Raw genomic sequence first — 20,265 nt, 5'->3', positions numbered from 1 at the left:
TTGAGTGACACTTTATATCAAAGCCATGAAAAGAAAATAGTCACACTTACGCCACACACAGGTAGGTCAACAGCATAATTACAAGACACACGATAGATACGATGCAGCCGATTGTGCCCAAGATATCCAGAGCGTAGATCCCGATATCACCAGATATATCCTGACGTGAGAATACAGATAAAACATTGAACAATATAAAAAGACGCAGTCAGCTGGATTAGCGAAAACGCCAACATAGTTACTGTTTGTACTGACGGTGCCTACCATTGTACAAGATATCGGAGGAGTATGACTGCATCATTAACTTCATATATCCCATCGCTTCAGAGGCAGGTAAGATGATTGACAGACGTCATCAGCTTTATTACCTCGAGATTAACAATGGATATCATAATCCTTAGATTTGGATATAAGATGACCATCAGTTCTCATCATGTTGCCAGTCTCTCTTTTTCTTCCAGCGTATTACCATTGTGTCACATACAGCGCTGTTTTAATTAAAGTCAAGTTGTATTTCACAAACATTGGAGATACTTACGCTTTTGACTCTGAAACGGATAATGTTGAAGGATAGTGATTAAATATAATTTTATCTTATCCAAAATGTTAGTGATATCGAAGATATCGAAGATTAAACGACAGTAATATTAATTATAATGACATAGGTTCTAATAATGATACTATTCAACCAAAACAACACAATTAAATCATATGACCAATTTTATCATCATTATCATTAGTATGACTATCAACACTGGTAGCCATCACCACCACCACCACCATCATCATCTTCGTTGTCTTCGTCATCATCATCATCATCATCACCATCATCACAATCATCACCATCATCATCATCACCATCGTCATCGTCATCATCACCATCACCATCGTCATCATGATCATCATCCTTGTCAGCAGTGTATGGATATCACGTCGGAACACCACCGACCGGGGATGATGGAGCACTCACCAAGAGGACAGCGAAGCTGGTCAGATGGTCGCACACACATCGGATTCTGTGGATGCCAGGGAGATCCTCACGCCGACACCCTTCCGTTGACCAGCGACCTCCGTTCGCTGTCTTTTCCCAGAATACGCAGCTTCTGTTATCTACAGTTTCGTCCTCGTCCGTAACCTTGGATTAAATTCATACGCGCAGCGTAGAAGAGTTAAAGAACAAGTAAATGTTTTGCGTCATCATTACTGTTGCTCAGTTAAAATTTAGGCTTGTGATTTAGCGGGAGCCCGAGGTCGGTCTCTTTAATAAACAGATGCTCGAATCCTCCAGAGCACCCTTTAACGCCGGTCTCTTTAATGAACAGATGCTCGAATCCTCCAGAGCACCCTTTAACGCCGTTCTCTTAAACAGAATTATTATGTTCGAATCCTCAAGAGCACGCACACCTTTGACTATTATAATACCCTATGTATACCTGGTTATACCTGGGTACTCGGTAATATGGGGTCGAGATTAAAAGCAAGAGGTTTGTGAAAGAACAGCGTGTAGGCATACTGAAAAGGTCAGTGCAGATAGCGGAGTATCATTATCATTCTTGTCGAGATGAATTCACGTTCGAAATCTACACTACAGGTAGACATGAAGATGTTATTATCAGTATTACCAAAGTTATACTTTAAGCAATTTTTGCGCCAAGGACTTAGGAAAATGTGAAGTCCTACTACAATTTAGGGTTGTCCAAGCCTATTGGCACTCGATGCACACAAAAAGGATGAACCCGTTGTCTACGGGTATCGGGTAGGCCGTGTGTTAACTCATGGGAATTACAGAATCTCGGAGGTAACGGGTTAATAAGACAGGAAGTCCTCCTCACATTCAGCTCCAAGAAGTAGGATTCCACCTCTTCACCGGGAGGCAAGTTCTGTACGACCGCGCCTTCGACAGTGGCCGAAATTACGCGGGACCCAACGGCCTGGCGGTAGCCCGGTGTGGTGACCACAGTCTGACCCTCTGTGCTCAGGAAGAGCTTGCTGGTCTGGAAGATGAAAAAGCTGATGGGCACATCTGGGGAGGGGAGAGGACACAATGGGACAAAGAAGTCAGAAAGTAGATGTATGCATGCATTAAGTGTTAATGTGTGTGTGCCTGTATGTAAGTATGTGTCAGTCTGTTTATCTGTTGATGTTGTTGTTGTTCATTTCCTTCCGTTAGAAGATGGCTGGATAGCCCATATTCAGCTACGTTAAAGGGATCGTACAGTTTTGGTTGAGGCCTAATTTCAGATTTCTAACACTTTTTGGTGAGATAATGAGAAACCTCTTTTGAAATATGAAAGAGCATGTAATTCTATGAGGAATTCAACATTCATTTGATGAAAATTGGTTTTGAAATGGCCGAGATATCCCAAAAAGAGCAATTCTAATAAGGTGTGGGACCCACACTTTATTACCATCGCTTTGTTTTACTTTGTTTTTGGATGTTTCAATCATTCCAAACCCGATTTTCATCAAATAAACTTTGAATTCCTCTTCAAATGATGTGCTCTGTACCATATCATAAGTGTTTTCTTGGTATCTCGCAAAAATTTAAAAGCCCAATTCTCATCTCCACCAATACTGTACTATCCCTTTAAGCTGGTCTTCCATGGGGTCCAGTTGGATGAGGGGTGGAACAACTTCACCGGGTTGAACACCCTGCTCTTTGCGATGAATGAATGAAGCGGGATATTTTACGTGCATGAGTTGTTACTCTCTCATACACGGGACCTCCATTTCATGTCCTATCCGAGGGACAGAGTGTTTTGCCTCTTGCTAGAGGGGACAGTATGCTTACACACAACATTGCTCAGTCCAGATTCGGGTTCGAACCCAGGCCCTTAGGATCGTGAGGCAGACGCGCTACCGACTGAGCCAACTCACCGCCCTAATCTGTATGAATATGCATGTATCTTTGTTTATCTATTCATTTATTAATGTTCTTATGAATTAATATTCTTACATAATATTATTTTGAATAACACCACCTCTCTATTTTAGCCATAATCTATCGAGCTAACTTTTCACCTATTATATACTTTTGTAATTCTTATTCATAACTTCTTCCAAAATAACCAAATTGATCAAAATTTCCGTAGATTCAATAACACGAAGCAAACTGACACATAATGTTTCATCTAAACAACTCAGACAGATTTTACACGACTGTATTAGATAACAAAACATTGTAATGATGAACATACACCATTTATGAATATGTTATGTACTGCTTCATTCTGTACATCGCTATAATTTCCACATAACATGATAATAACAGGGTAATTTGCATGGGGACGTCTCTGTATGCAATCATGCAGCTGATGACATGTATAGAATACCTTCTTTTTCCTGGGGTATAAAGTCTAAGACGACGCTAGGCAACAGTATAGAGGCCTCGACATCGTTCTTTGGCAGCTCCTCGGGGTCATAGATGATCATGGTATCGTTGACCCCCAACACGTCCGTCGGAGAGAACACTTCCTGGTCGTCGTCAATGAGCGTCGCGAAGCCCAGGCCAGCACGGAGGGACCTCCTCGGCACGCTGATGGCTGTGACGGCCAGATGGCGATCGACCACGGAGAGGTTTGTTCCGCCGCCGTCCTGGAGCTGGAAGAGGCTCACCTGCTCCTCCAGGGAGTCAAGGATTCTCGTTGGTGCTTCGACATCCAGTGAGTCCAGGTACTCATCAGTGTCGACATCTAGAACGTTGTCCACGATCTGAATGACGTTCCTTGTGACCTGCATCAGTTTTGAGGTGCGAATAGATAAATATAGTCACCCTTTGTGAGAGATGCATTGTCATCTTTCTTGCTATTTTTCTTTGACAGGGATGGGTTGGACCCTGAGGACATATACACGTAGTATTTTAAATCTGAAACAATTCACGATTCCTGTATAGCTCAGAACAGCATTGTTGAATGAAATTCCAAGAAATTTATGTCTGCATGACGACCAAGAGGGCATTCCATAACACTTTCATGGTTGCTAGTTACTGGACCAAATAACACCAAAATGAACCTTTCAATAATAATCATCACTGTATGACTTATCAAACCACGGTCAACATGACAGCCCAGTGTCTCCATTTAAAGGGAAACAGATTTTGTGATATCCATGATGGCCTAAAGCATACCGAAGGACGAATTTAAATTCTTACTTTCTAATTGTTGTAATTTTTGTATATGCAACGACATATGAAGGTATCAAAATATTTTCTTTGTGACCATCCCAAGGACTGGGCTACACTTTGCGACATAATTATGTGAGAAACAGAAAGAACACAACTACTATAACTAGTAGTATATCAAACTATAACTCGGTTTTTTTGACAGTCTGAATGTCACGGCTATTATGTCGTGAAGAAAAAAAAAACCAGAAAGTAATTTCGAGACATTGCCTTTTAACTGGAATGTTTCGTGGTATTCATAGTTTTACTATAAAGTATCGCACTCTGTTTTGAAAGAGATTTTTGTCTTTGAAAAATAGAATTGAAATGATAATAATTATTTTTATTCATTCTTTTTCCCTCGGATCACATTCCGGGTATATACTCTCGCGTAAAACGTTCGCGCGGACTTTACTTTCAAATGTAACGCATCATCCTTTGATCTATTCTGTGACTAAACGGAACATAGACCCGTTTGCCCACTAAGGTTTGCTTGCAAGCCACAAACAGGTTATATGCGTACCATGATTAAAAAGAATAAATATTGCACGTTTACCATTCGAAATCAACAGAGCAAGGACATTTTGTTACCTCTTCGGACCCGTTGCGAACTGCGACCACATTTTGGAGGGAAGTCGCGACGGCGTCCAGTCCCTCGGAAGTAATAGTTGAAGACTGGTTGGTGGCATCGACCAGATCGTTGGTGTAGGCGGTCACGTTTTCCCTAGTCACGGGCGTCTAAAGAAACCAACGTCGTCATGGAAAAGATAAGTAACTGTATGCATTCTTAGACACGCACAGAAAATTATCGTCTTCTTGCAAAACATTTGTGTGTGTGTGTGTGTGTGTGTGTGTGTGTGTATGTGTGTGAATTTGCTTGACAGAAAAACAATAGAGACAAGGACCCTGACGACAAAGAGCAATATTAAATGGGTTAGTTAAATACCGGTTAGTGATTGGCTGAACACAGTCACGTGATGGAGGTACATTCGTTATGTTCGCCCATGGGCGAACATTCTTGTGAATGTTCTCTCATGGGAAAACATTTTCACGTAACAAATGACAGAAGGCTTAGGACCGCGCGCGCACAGTGAATTTGGCTCTGCGCGATCGAGCGCAGCGATGCGAGCGATCGAGTGCGTTGTGCTGGTGGTTGACGTTGACGTATTTGACTAACCCATATAATATAACAGATGATGACTTTTGTTGTCAGGAACATGTACCAAACGTTTCACCCTCAGGGTTTGAAATGCTATTTCGGGAGGCTATAAGTCCCTCGACTTCGTCTCGGGACTTATAACCTCCCTCAATAGCATTTCAAACCCCTCGGGTGGAACATTCGGTATGTTCCCTCCCCCGCCAGTCATCATCTATATAATATGTATATTGCATACGGTTTAATCATAATATGTAGTTTTCATAATGTCCCCGCGAAATATCTCATTCCCACGTCATCCATCAAACTGAAGCGACAATTAAAAAAAACAACAACAACTGGAAAAGACGGACAGGATTTCGTCACACGTTATGATACATGTTCGCGAATTGCACGTCATAAATCGGCAAAAATAGAATGGTCGTCCATTATGGCATTCCGTAGAAGTACAACGAATGACGTTACTGACGCAAATATCGTCTCTCTAAAGACATGTTATCAAGTTATTTAGACATGTGTGTCACATAACTCCCCCGAACCAAAAAGTAATATATATATCTTCATTACTGGGCTGCGCTAAGTGTTGGTGTTTTTACTCGCATTAGCAACATCTTTTCATCAAAATGCATACGGTCCAATTCTGCTTGCCAGGTTTCCTATTACGCAACTTCATAGACCTAAGGTACGAAGGTTGTACATAAAAAAACATGAGAAAGAGGTGTATGAATGAGAACAGCTGTCTTGACCCATGATGCAATTAATATAAACGAGTGGCGGAGCTTACATTAGCAATATCCATTAAGACCTCGTCGCTGTTCTCATCTTCCGGAAAGCAATCTGTCATCACGGGATCGGCCCAGCTTGCCGGCGATATGAAGTCCCCTCGGCACACTCGCGTGGCGCGAGGAAGATGGGCTGGAAAAGAAGTACGAAGGGGTAGAAACAAAAGGGGGTTATTTTGTGGAAGAATGGTGATAAAAAAAATTGCAGCCGCCATCCCACCACCATCATCTTCATCTTCATCTTCATCTTCATCATCATCATCATCATCATCGTCCTCGTCGTCATCATCATCGTCGTCATCATCATCATCATCATAGTCATCATCATCATAATCACAGCCATTGCTGCTGTTATCTTCATCATCGTATATCCACCATTGACCATCCCACTATCATATTCATCATTATCAACCAATATTAGAATAATCACAATCTTTCTCCTCCTCATCACCTTAGTCTTCATGATCAATATCGTCATCATCACTACAATCATCACCATCGCCATCATTACCATTATCATAATTTTCACCGTATGATCATTTTCATTATTATCACCTATTTCATTATTCGGCACAACCCCACCTCCACCATATGAAATCATTATCATGCTCCTCCTCCTCCTCACTATCATCATCACTACCACCACCACTACCACCATCATTATCATCATCATGATCATGATCAAGAGCGTCCTCCTTCTTCTCCTCCTCCTCCTCATCATCATCATCACCGTCACCATCATTACCACCATCAACGTCGATGTCTTCATTATCATCTTTATCATCGTCTCTATAGCCAAAATCTGTAATATCAACTCTGCTATTATTAGTCCTACCACTCGCGGCTATGAGTATCACAAATCGAATCCTTGATCTTAATAAAAGAAAAAGAGTACAGGCAGACAAGCCTTATCAATTACGTATCTGCCTAAATGTTTGATGAATAGTATACTGAGCAAAAAAATCGTTTCTGCTTGTCAATTTGAAGACAATTTCTGCAAAATCATTTTTTTTTCACCTTTAACATCCAAACAATTCATCAACTGTGATAAAAGGGCTGAATGATATTAGTCATCACAATTCCCCTTCAAAAAAAGATCTCCAATTTAAAGAGTTTTTGTAGGTATACAAGGGCTATGATGCAGTTTCCTTTTGAAATAATTATGATTTAAATTATGTGTGGATATCATGGGCTACCTGTGTGTAAAAATGTCAGTTACGTTTTTGAGGTGATATTACCGTTGCCCGAATACTCTGGGCAGAGTTCCACGCTGTTTGCAACCTCGTCCAACGCCGCTGATGGGAAGGTCAGTGTTCCAGATGATCCTTCGACTGCAGAGGCTGGGCATGACGCTAAGGATTAAAGTGTTAAAACGAAATGACTTAGGACTGGGGCTCGACGGACAAAAATTTTTTTAGATGAATATGATTCTTAAAATATTACATTCCCCATAAGTTTTTTTAAAGTGGTTTATGGTCTATCGACACATAGGCCTACTAGAAGGAGTTTTCAATGAACATCTTCATTTTACCGAAAATGGTGATACAAGAACATGACGTCCCGTAATTGGATGCAAGAACTCTTTTTGTAGAATCGTTGAACAGAATTATGATGGTGGTGGTAAGGTCATATTTTCTTTTTTCTTCTTTAGCAGTGTCGGAAGAAAGCCCAGAAGGCCTAGTCATGATCCTTTTTATCTCCAGTTATGCCAATAATCATTTATTATCTTTACTCTGCATGATAAGCAATGGTCAAAAAGAACTTAGTGGGGATGACATTAGAAGAAGAATGCATACGCTGGGATTATTTATGCACTCTGGGATTAAGTAAGTCTTTCCGCGCTCCGCGGTAACACTCACACACACTCCCGACTACGATCGATCCTGGCACCACGGGCGGGGAGATCACCGTACTGTTCATGTACTCCACGAGGAGATCGGTCATGGCCAACACGAGCTCCGTCTCGTTGGCCCAGTCGGAGCCACTGACGCTCGCCTGGTAGTCCACGATCATGCTGCCGTTGCGTGTGTTGACAATAAAGGGAATGTCGTAACCAAACTGCCTCGGGTCTCCGCCCACCAGAGATCGTGCAACTTTCCCGTTGCCGCCATTTCCAGAAGTTAAGGCATCTCGCACCTAATGTATTGTCGAGTATGATGGGATGAGGCGGATGAAGGAATATGAAATGTATACAAAGAAACAACAAAAAGTGGAAAAACCTTTCGATGTCGAAATCATTCACTTGGATCAATTAGTCTCTGGGGTATCATGTTGCGTCAATGTTGTACCATAATTGTATCAATCTCGCGCCGGTAAGTATACATTAGCGACGTGTACATCAAATACAATACATCGAAATACAGTACATATAATAATCGCAGAAACAATAATACCATCGTGCAAAGTGAGCATTTCTACCTACACAACCCTTAAACCTACATGTAATAGCCCGGGGGCGGAAGGAACGGCCCTCCCCCGACATTATTTCGCATAATTCTTTAAAAAAAAATGAAGGATGCGTGCCAGTGCGTGGCAGTGCGCGCCATGCCACGACTATCACGAACTGCCACGAATAGTTCACGAATAGCTCATGTCGAGTTCACGAGTGGTTCACATGTTCACGAATTGGTGCGCGTCGCAGCGTGGCCGTGCCTTCCCACAGACACGGTCATGTGTACTTCACACATTGATGCCACGAGCAGTTCACGACTAGTTTACGCACTTCACTAACAGTTTGCACATGGCACGAGCAATTTACGAACAGTTCACGAGCAGTTCATGACTACTGCGCGACAGTGGCGCTCGCGTCGGTGCGGGGGTATATAGGCTCATAGGGCAAGAAACGCAAGAAAGTCCCCTCACCCACCCCCAAGTCGGCCACGACACCGTCCGAATTGCGCGAACTCGTCGTGCCAATGCGGGAAGTGCGTAAACTATGCGCAAAGTATGCGTGAACTCGTCGTGCCAGTTCGTGTCATTGTGGACACTGATGGGCACGCATTTGTGAACTATTCGTGAACTCGTCATGCCAGTTCGTGTCATTGTGGACACTGATGGGCACGCATTCGTGAACTATTCGTGAACTCGTCGTGAACTATGCGTGAACTAGTCGTGAACAGTACGGGAGCCTCCCAGTTCGTGCCCCAAAATGTCACGACTTGCCACGACAAAATCGTGGCCAACAGTCGTGCAAGTGTCAGCCTAGCATTAGAGCTTAGATTCTCTGACGTCCATCTACTTATTCCCCCACAGATGGGGCAGTGGGCAGTGAAATTACTGTACACTCTGAGTTCCATAGTCCCGAGGTCGGGGTCGACGACCGTTGGCGCTGTGGTAAGAAGATCAAAGGGGGAAATCCTATATTAGCTACAAAAATGCAATTTTTGTAGTGTGATCCTTCTGACTAACTTGCGACAGTTAGACTGGTTCTGTAATGTATTCAGATTTTATGCATCCTTTAGTCACTAAAGTTGCCCTAAACAACCTCAAAGCTTGCCCGAGGCCTGCCCCATCTTGCAACAGAGAGTGAATTTCTGCCTATGGAACTTAATGGGAAAGAGCAGGAGAGTGAATGAAATACTTCGTTACTAGGCTGTAGTATTTAAGAAGCATCTATAACTTGACATGAACTACAGAAACGAAATATTGCCCTCGGTCTTATTTTCTCCAAGGACTTAGGATAGGGTTAGAGTTGTGATAGGGTTTTGGGCTTGACGTGGTGATTAGGATTAGGGTTACTGGATATTTGTGGATATAAATTCATGTTGGGTCTACTCTGCAGATATCTTAATGGGAGCACTTCTGGCACGAGTAAAATGTCATGGAACCAATATTCTGTTTGAGAGATATTAAAATGCCGCCGAGTATGTTTGCCCAAGATATTAATGATCGATGTTAATTCCACAGGGGTAAGTTCTCATTACCTCAGAGAAGTGAACAACTAGCTGACTTCACGTACACATTGATATGAAGAACATCCGCCTGATATTACTATTAATTTTTGGCTTCATAATTATTTGCGCTTGCATGGTTTCCTGAGAGTTAGTTATTCCGGGTTCTGCCTCCTGCAATAACATAAAGAATTATGACTGAAATCATAATCCTAGTAATTACTGAAGAACCGTCATTTGATGCCATTTTCAGAGACTTACCCAATTTTGGAATTGGTACCTTGGGAACGATGGGTCATCGACGGCAATGAATTCGGTGTCAAAGGTTATGGAAAACCCGACGGTGATGACATCTAGAAAAGGGAAAGAAAAAGGCAGGCAAAACACAATTATGGTACAACAGCTGAGGTTTGTAATAAGATCAGAACAAACTCTGATAGGATGAGGAATCATGGAACCACAATTTCGATGGCATTGCACAGGGTTATAGGTCCCATCTGGCATTCTTTTTTTTTTTTTTTTTTTTCAAATGATAGAATCTACTGATTTCTCTAAGCAACATAATTATACAGAGGATGGATGAAATACATGATTATTACTTCAACACCATATAAAGCCATTCCTTTGGTACAAACAATTTAAACACTTATCTGTGTTTTTTCATGTTTTCTTTTTCAAATATTCAAGTAACTCCTTACTAGCAAAGATACAATAAAGGGTTGTGCATGAAAGGGAAAATAGGACAAAATAACTCTTGGCAGTCCGAAAGCCCGCCCAGGCCCACCCGACATAGCGACGACGAGTGCACAGTGAACAAGTTCCACAGGACCGTTGCAATGTACAGCTGATGAAAGGAAATTCGTCAATACTAATAGGCCCCATGGAAAGGAAATCTAAAAATTAGCTAACCACATGCACCCATCGTCTCCACGCTCAGGTAGGCCTCCGGCGGACCTCCGGCAAGCCATTGGGTCGCCAAGGATATACCCTGCCCGAAAGCATTACGCAATAAAAGCGAACTGCATACAGTCGAATAAACCCGCTCGTTTACTTCACGCATACTACTTCAACAGAGGTTGTCACTGGCAACCCGAAGAACCCCTTTCGAGCAAGGATGAAGTCGCTCTTGGCAGTGCGACAGCTCGCCCAGGCCCACTTGACATAGCAACAGCGCGTGCATGCAAATTTTACATGTATAAAGTACAGCAGTATCATACCAATGTACAGGTTAATGAAAGAAAATTCGTCAATGGGGCCCAACGAGAAGAAGCATCCATGAATTAGCCGATCGCATGCACCCGCCGCCGCCACGCCCAGGTAGGCCTCTAGAAAGCCACCGGGTTAACAAGAACATACCCTGCCTGAAAACATGCATGAATTAGCTTACATCATAAGAACGCAAGAACAAACGTAAAGCCAGCTGGCATTCTGACTTATCTGTGTGCCAAAAGCCCTGCGCCAATAGCTCCATTTAAAGAAGAATGATACCCAAATATACCCGTTGAGTAAGTAAATGTAACAATATCAGCAGAACACATCAATGAAAATTTGAGGAAAATCGGACAATCCGTTCAAAAGTTATGAAATTTTTTAAAAAGTTTTGGTGCCATCATTGCCGAATGAGAATTACCGACAGTTCATTACGTCACTGCAGGGCAACCATAAAGAGAAAATAGGAAGAGAATTCCACAAGCTGTAAAGCAAGCCTACAATATTCCTTCCACTTACGACAGCTTACTATGATTTGATGTGTTAATGATATCATAACTTTCCCTGCTTTCTTAAAGAGGAAAGCCAAGTCTTTCACTATCCCAGAAAAAAATAACTATCAAATGCTGAAATTTTCTATGATGATATTATGTACACAATCAATAATTATCAATGAGATCACAGCATCACATACTCCTCAGCGTCAGAAGCATGTCAGTGGTAACCACGTTCTCCCCGTTGCCGCTAGACCCATTGCCGGGAGATGCTTCGCAGAAGTAGTAGCCCTGGTCTTCCGTCCCGAAGTTTTCGAAACGCAGAATCGGCGATGGGCTGTCGGACGGCAGGACAGGGCCGCCAGCCGTTCGCTTCATCCACCATCTACTTATTCCCCCACGGATGGGGCAGTAGACAGTGAAGTTACTGTACACTCTGAGTTCCATAGTCCCGAGGTCCGGGTCGACGACCGTTGGCGCTGTGGTAAGAAGATCAAAGGGGGAAATCCTAGCATTTTCGATACCTCTTCCTATCTAAATTCCAGAAGAGAGTGTGTACTTACAAAAGGGTGTTTATCTCTACAAAGCATGTACCTGGTAATAGAGTAAGGATCAATACATGGTAATTGTTAATGGCTGTAGCAACGAGCATTGGATTGACTGTCAGTTTACCGATGGTGGCGTGCTCAGCCTTGCATAAACGGGGTGTGTGTAGTGATATCTTAGTGTATAATACTAGTCATAGTATTATAGGCCTACTCTAGGGTGTACGATACGCATGTAAACTTAATTCTAGCGATTTATCAAAATGAGGATGGAAATAAAAACGTATTTACGAAATGCAAAACAGTTTTGCTGTTTGCGTTTCCCCATCACATTTGTATGGAAATATTGTCCCTATTCCCGTTATTGCAGAAAATGAAAGAAAATGTGCAATCCTGCTCAATTATAGTTCTTCTTCCAGCAAACTTGATGTAAATGCATTATAGGCTCAGAGTTAGTATTCCCTAACTCTCTTTAATTTCAATAGCAAGAGACATTTTGTGTGCAATCAACTTTAGGACTTACAAAAACTCTTGTGATGACTTTGACCCTATATAGGTTTGGCTCTGGTGAGGATTATATTACATAAGGTATCTATCATAGTGCATCTAAGACAGGGGCATAAAAGGTATTAAATCTCTTGGATTTAAGATGAGAACACGTCTTACGTTCGTCGGCAATCTGGAGACAGGCCTGGAAACTTTTGAACAACGGGGACACATTCTGCCGACATCCCGCTCTGATTAACTCCTCAGTTGTACTTTTCCACTCATTGAGAATGTCTAAACATGTGGAATAAGTCTCGCTGGTAGTAAGATTCGAACATTCCAGATATTCCAGCAGGACCGGGCTCTCCGAGGGCAAAATCCTCTGAAAGCTGTCGAGGCTTTGGGCCATCACGAGTAAGCGTGTGCCTGCTTCGATTGGCACCGGGTGAGTAATAACAATACGGTATCCGTCGAAGCCGTCTCTTACGACTCTATTGATGTCCTTGTAGTCGCGCTCGTACAGGACGGGAAGAACGCGTCGACGTCGACGTCTTTGTGGAAACCTCCCGGGGGCTTCCACGGACACCGTGAGGCGGACGGAGTTTATGCGAAAAGGTTGAAACAAGAGATTATCTTGCAGCGCGGAGTACGGCAGGAAGATCGAATGAAGCTGGCCGCTGGATGGTAGGCCATAAAACTCGATGTTCTCGGTGAAAAAATCCCAGTAGACACTGGTTAGGTTTTTCACGGACAGGCAGGGTGAGGGAAAACGCAGGTTTCTGTGGTCGTCCACTTCCACCTCAGTACACACATCGGCTGGCGAGAGAACATATGATAACGGAAAGAAATTATAATAGAATATGCTTATCAAGATCTCACGTCTGCGAAGGAAAACATGAATTCATGGCACTCTATCATAAATTTAAAGGGGAAAAGTATTCAGACGTACACAAATTGACGAATTCTTGCCCTGAGTGTTTATATTGCAATTGATAATTGACAAGTTCCCTTACATCAACGTAAATATGCTTTACATTAATCGGCGTTTTTGTGTTATTGCTATGATAAGAAAAGAAAAAGTCCCCAGGTGAGGAATGGTGCCCATTTGCACAAATACATATTAAAGCACCCTTGCATTATGATAATTCCCACTAGATTTGGTAACAATATGTGAAAATGTGCTTTCAAGAAGAAGATGTGAATGTGAATGGGGGCACCTTTGAATCTGCCATAAACGAAATGCTACAGTCATGAATGTACTTACTCCGAGTATTAAACTCAGCTCTTTCACTTTTGGTTCTACAGAAAAAGATTCTGAAAGATTCCTTCATTTGGGGAAGTTTGGGCCCTCTGGGCGCCTTAGCTCTATCACGTTGGTTCGATAAGAGAAGACTTTCCAAGATTTTTTTTTTTTTTTTTTTTGGGGGGGGGGGGGGGGGGGGGTGGGACGGCAGGTGGGACATGGTGCCCATTTGAACGCATTGAGATCCTATCCCCTGGGGGTGCTACCTGCCAAGTTTGGTGGATATTCTTCATGGGTTTTTCAAGAAGAATATGAAATGCAAAAGGTTTACGCACGACGGACGACGAACGGAGAGTGATCGCAATAGCTCACAGTAAGCCTAATGCCCCTGTCACACTTTGCCCGATATGGCAAACGCATGAGAAACGAATGTCGATTTTTGGCATCCGTTGAAATCCGTTGAAATGCGTTTCATGTCCTTTTTATTCTTTGGATGGGTGATTTCCGTCAGAGCGGCAAGAAAACTTCGTGCATGCACAAAGTTGTTTTTTTTTTTTTTTTTGGCGCCAAAAACGGATAGCACGATCTGACCCTTGTCCGATAGTTGTACGTTTTATCCTGTATCTGTACTGTATAGGCCCCCTGTAGAGTCCGTTGCTGCAAGAAATGGTACGGATGGTACGGCTATGTACAGCACATCATACAAACGCGTACGCCGGGTTCTCTGACGTTCGATGTACGTCTCATGCGTCACCCATTGTTCCTCGTGCGTTCTGTCCTGTGGGCATGTGGTTCTTATTCGTTTCTCATGCGTTTGCGCGCGTTCCACTGTCCTCTACACAATCGCCCAACATTAAGGTGTGTTTTGTTCTCCCGCTAGACCGTGTATGTACGCTCTTTTAAAACGGAAAAATTTACACTTTGTCCACCGGATTGACGATTTGAACAACGGATGAGCAAAATCTCACTCGCTTCTTTCACGGTGGGCCTATCCGGCAAAGTATGACAGGGGCTTAAGGTTTAGTGATCTAAAAACAAGGACGCATATTATTGGCAATTAAAGAACAATGTCCACTCAAACTCTGTTTTTCATCAATATGTAGCGGAGAGAAACTGCATTAAATTAGTGTTTATTTCAGGCTTCTTTAATTGTTTTTATGAAGTGACAAGCTGGGTTGTGTGGAAAACCTGCAATGTAAATTTCACCCATAAAATACAGAAATAATATTTCCCCTTTCTACTAAGTACTTTAAAGGGATAGTACAGTGTATATTGTTGGTTGAGATTAGGCTTCAGGTTTCATACTTTTAGAAACCAGTTATGACATATACAGACTAGGAGCATACAGTTATAAGAGGGATCAAAATTTATTTGATGGAAACTGGTTTTGAAATGGCTGAGAAAATTAAAAAGAAATGCTTATAAAAGGTGGGACCCATCTTTTATTAGGATCATTATGTTTTACTTCGTAAATCAAATATCTGGCCGGCTCCCATTCCCGTTTTCGGATACGAGCTGGTTCTAATTAATTGTGCAGAAGGATCGACGACATTTGACTGAATACCAGCGCAATTTGTCTTGTTTTAATTAAACACAGTGTGTGGGTTTGTTTTGTTTTTGTTTTTGCTTTTGCTTTGTTTTTGTTTAGGACCATTTTGAGTATTATTACTCACCTATCGCAGTTACTGAAACCCTTTGGGACACAGTCGACAAGATACTTGATGCCCTGCATTCAAATCTAAAATAAAAAATAAAAAAGAACACACATATAAAAAAAAACAAGAAAGAAATGTATATCTATGCAGCGAACCCTCATCTCATTCCTCTTTCTGTCCTCTTTGTTTGTTTGTTTTTTTGATAATACATTGGTTTTTTTTTTCATAATGAACCCACCCCACCACCACCATGAGAGTGAAAAACATCCCATTTTACGATATTTACGAAATTTGAGAATGCAGTCCACGCCTTGCCTTTTTACGCTTTGAGCGGCACTGTCGATGAAAGATGAATGTTTTTTTCTTTTTCTGATGCGGGCAGATTTCCAGTGGAATAAAGAATTGGCTGTGTTTGTGGAGATTTGTCTCAATATTTCAGTCTCTGCATTTCTTTGGAAACCCGCGACAGGGACATTGCAGTAATAGTTAAGGCAAGGCCTTCTGATAAAGCAATGTTTACCATGTAGCCTGGGTTGATCCGATGTCATTCCTGTGTCTAAATAAAACTACTCAACATGTTGGTGATCATCTGCATTCTTCATTCATTTTGAAGAGTGTTTTCCCTAAACGAATTAACTCCATTTTGTCTTTTTTACACAAAGGAATTTTATTCACCCAAACATTCAGTTACAAAATAAATGTCACATACAATACACAAAGACAAGTACAGTAATACAAAATTGACAAACAGCTACAACACGATTAGTACGATTCCAGTTGATATTAGATACAAAACCTTTAGTTTTTTTTTTTTTCAGACATAAAAAATTCGTCTACTTTCTTTGCTTGCTTTAAAAACTGACAAAATTGGCGAAAATGCAACGATTTATTTTTATTTCTTACAGGAAATATAAATTATTTTGCATACGAATAAACCACTTGTAACACTTTGGGTTTTCTGTAGAACCAAGTATAAAAGCACCTCTAGTAATTTGAGTTTGATCCTGTAACATAATTTCCTGTATTTGAGTAATAAACGTTTGGGTAACATAGCATTCCCAAAACAAAATTATGTGCAGTTGTTTCTGCGGAGGTCGAACAAAACGTGCAGAGGTACGTTTTGTTCTCCGTTCTTGTCAATTTGAGATAGTCGTGATTAAACTGCTGAACATCGAATAAAATGAAAATAAGAAGAATTTTTATCATTCTTTTTTTTTTGGGGGGGGGTTCTGATGATTTCGTTCTGATGATTGACTGACCTAATGTTTGAAATGACGTTTACCTCATGTCGCAATCGAACTCATAATTTGATAACAGGATGAAATGATATCACTTGTTCGGTTCTTGCTGTCACCTTATCTCATTAGAGTGGACGAATGCTTTTCAATTATTTTTTTTTCTTTCTTTTAATGGACTGAAGGGATGACTTGAGTAAAGTATTGCAGTAAATATTAGATGTCTTGGGGTAATATTTGATTCATTTCATGTATTTCAACATATTATTTTTACTATCGGTCCGTTTTGATTACTCTGTTATTTTCATTATGTTGTGTATACAAGGGAACGCATCGCGTGACGGCTCACATGCCTGAGGGCAACAGTGAAATGATTGCTTATGTGAACCCTAGCCCATATCTTGCCTCTCTGTTCTATATTGTACCCTCTTTTTTTGAATGTTCGTTATGTAATTGTATTGTATATTTTTTTTCAAAAACATGTGAACAATACAAATGTCCATGATATGGACAATAAATGATTGAAATATGAAATGAAATGAGTGAAAGGAACACTACTACTACTACTACTACTGTAACTATTGTTACTATTCGACTTGAACAATAGTACTAATACTAATGATGATGATGAAACTAATTAAAGAAACTAATTTCCAACAGACCGATATATTATTATACAAGATATGCTGCAAACAATCCTCTTTTTGTTCCGAAACCACGTACAGAATATATGAGGTCAACATTTTCGTATCAAGGCACATTATATTTTAATATGTTACCTATTCAAGTCCAAACTTCTGTGTCGTTTGAAAATTTTAAGAAACAGTGCAAACGTTTAAGTTTTGATTTTTGATTTTTAATTTCTATATATTTTACCCATCTGAGGTTTTACCCAAACCAAACAGTGATTATTTATTTATGTACGAATCTATGTGTAGTTTGAATATTTGAAGAAATTATGTAAATATGAGAGTTTGATTTCTGTTTTCATTTTAGCTGAACAAATTCTTGCCGACCGTATTCACCTTTTTTTTTTTTTCTACCCAAAAACATCTTGCCGCAGCTACTACACTGTATTATCCGGAAAGGGGGGGGGGGGGGGTGGGGTGCGGGGTGGGGATAGGGGATAGGGGATAATGGATAGATTGTATTTGTTTGTTTTTTTGTTTTTTTAATCATGGGTGATGTTTTACTGGCTATAATAAATGTATATTATTATCCTGAATGTAAGATGTAAGACGTATTTTAATTTTACATTGTTATACATTTTATTCAACTTATATCATACTCAGTTTCATACTTTGATTGCCGTTTTAACTTGTCGTATTTTGTATTGTACTTTATGTAATATATTGTTATAGATTGTAACATTACACTGTTTCAAATTTGTTTCGAATTGTAAATTGTATTTCAATATTTTTATGTAATACAGGGCTCTCTTGTAAAGCAGTTTTATGTACTGAAGAGACTACCCTGTATAAAGAAGACAGAATAAATAAATAAATAAATAAATAATAATAATAATAATAATAGTAATAGTAATAATAATCCCTATCAATATCATCATTATTATCATTATCATTATTATAATAATTATCATTAATATCATTACTATTATTATTATCATTATCATTATTATTATTATTGTTATTATTATCATTATCATTATACTTTCTTTGATTAAGAGCTTACGGTTATTGTTATGTAAATATCACGGCTTGACATAAACCAGGTCATCAAGAAAGGAAAAAAAAAAGTAGTATCAAACTTTGTATGTTCGTACGTATATTACAATATATACTGTATGCATAAAACTATTATATTTCTATATAGCAAGTCATATTCTTGTGTTGTGGTGATGCATACTTACACAACACTCGTGCCGCTAACCACTCTATACGATAAAACGGCCACTTCCGTCGTACCGGACCTACTTATCGTCACATTGCGCGCATCATACAGCAAACCGTCCAAGTACCGGTACCAGACCACCGATGGTATGGGTCTGCCTTCCGCGGCACATACCAGGTTGACCACTGTACCCGGAACCGCCGTTTGGTTCGAAGAAATTAACACGGTGCTCGGATGTGCTATATAACAGAAAAAAAGGGAATCGGGTTTCTATTTGTTTCTGTCAAATGAATTTTATTCACGGAGTAGGCCTATTAGACAAAGTGATAAGTATGGATATATCGATGCAAAATTACGTCAAGAATAAAAAAAGGCTTTATCCATTGTTATTCACAAAGAAACCTCATCTACAAGCGTATTTCATCAAGTGTTGATGTATAACTTTTTTTAAAATCAAATGATAGAATTTATTGAAGATTTCTCGAATAAACATAATTATACAGAGGATGGATGAAATACATAATTATTACTTGAACACAATATCAAGCCATTTCTTTGGTGCTGAGAATTTAAACAATTTCACTTTTTTTTTCAAATATTCAAGTATCTCCTTACTAGCAAAAATACGATGAATGAATATGATATAGTTGTAACGTTTTCTACCATCAATGCACAATAGATATACAATGCTATGTTATTATCCGGTGGATATCATACCGAAAACTATTTATAGTATCTTTATTTCTATCATGCGTGGAAGGGTACATAATAACGCAGACAAATGCAGACAAATGGCTGCACCCAACCAAAAGTGGTTTGCCAGGGACCTAAGAAAGCAGCTGATTATGACCAGCCCGACTCCATAGTACACATAAAAATGTTTTCATTAACATAATCATTCATAATTATTCAATGAGTGAAATCTTGCTTTAGTGTAAGAATGAATGACAAAAGTATTAGGTTTTGTTCACTTTATTTAAAATGACAAACAGTTGATGTATAGCTGGTCAAAAAGTTGGAGTCTTGTTTTTTCCCTATTTTTACGTTCACTATTCATGATTTGAATGATAGACCGACCAAAAGGGTATCAATCAATAGAGATCAATATACTTTGGTATTGCAGGGAACCTTCAAGAAAGGGAGAGAATGGGAATGAGTAAAAACCTACCGAAGCAGCTGGGATAAAGATTTGACAAGAAGGCCAACCGTTCTGGGGGCATGCAGGTCAGTCGCCGACTTGCAGCCTCCTCACTGCTTTCCATGAACGTCCAGAAGGCGCGTAGGCACGCGTTGTTGTAACTCGGCGATCCGCTCAGCTCCTCCGATGTCCTGTAGCCGCAAGCATCGGAGTAGCGAACGAACGTGAGCTGTATCCCTCGATAGGAGATCGTCTCGGGAGCGGTGTACGGGTAGCGGGAGCTCGGAGGACGACCGGCGTGGAGAATAGACAAACGCACGGCATCCTGGTTGGTAAGATTCAGCTTGAGAGGTGTCCGCAGTTCACGAACTATTGAAGATACGATTGACTCTTCACTTGTCCTCTGAAATAGATAGATAAAT

At 40.5% G+C, this 20,265-nt stretch overlaps 1 protein-coding gene across 1 annotated transcript in view; it reads right to left on the bottom strand.

Annotated features, from left to right (window-relative positions):
* LOC139722898 (uncharacterized) overlaps positions 1–20,265 on the bottom strand; it is a 41,850-nt gene that overhangs the window by 5,703 nt on the left and 15,882 nt on the right. Inside the window, exons 10-23 of the mRNA XM_071634179.1 lie at positions 19,874–20,246; positions 18,789–18,944; positions 12,902–13,537; positions 11,891–12,169; positions 10,249–10,340; positions 9,375–9,425; positions 7,957–8,233; positions 7,336–7,449; positions 6,100–6,230; positions 4,751–4,897; positions 3,333–3,732; positions 1,833–2,023; positions 971–1,135; positions 51–160 (exon numbers count right to left, since the gene is read on the bottom strand). Of these exons, the coding sequence (XP_071490280.1) occupies positions 51–160; positions 971–1,135; positions 1,833–2,023; positions 3,333–3,732; positions 4,751–4,897; positions 6,100–6,230; positions 7,336–7,449; positions 7,957–8,233; positions 9,375–9,425; positions 10,249–10,340; positions 11,891–12,169; positions 12,902–13,537; positions 18,789–18,944; positions 19,874–20,246 (3,122 nt within the window). The remainder of the gene's footprint in view (positions 1–50; positions 161–970; positions 1,136–1,832; positions 2,024–3,332; positions 3,733–4,750; positions 4,898–6,099; positions 6,231–7,335; positions 7,450–7,956; positions 8,234–9,374; positions 9,426–10,248; positions 10,341–11,890; positions 12,170–12,901; positions 13,538–18,788; positions 18,945–19,873; positions 20,247–20,265) is intronic.

This window comes from Diadema antillarum, unplaced genomic scaffold (assembly GCF_040938485.1).
Source record: "Diadema antillarum isolate AM-2024a unplaced genomic scaffold, OU_Dant_1.0 scf00000176, whole genome shotgun sequence".
Taxonomy (NCBI): domain Eukaryota; kingdom Metazoa; phylum Echinodermata; class Echinoidea; order Diadematoida; family Diadematidae; genus Diadema; species Diadema antillarum.
Note: the sequence above shows the minus strand (reverse complement) of the source record. Positions and strands in the feature narration are given on the sequence as shown.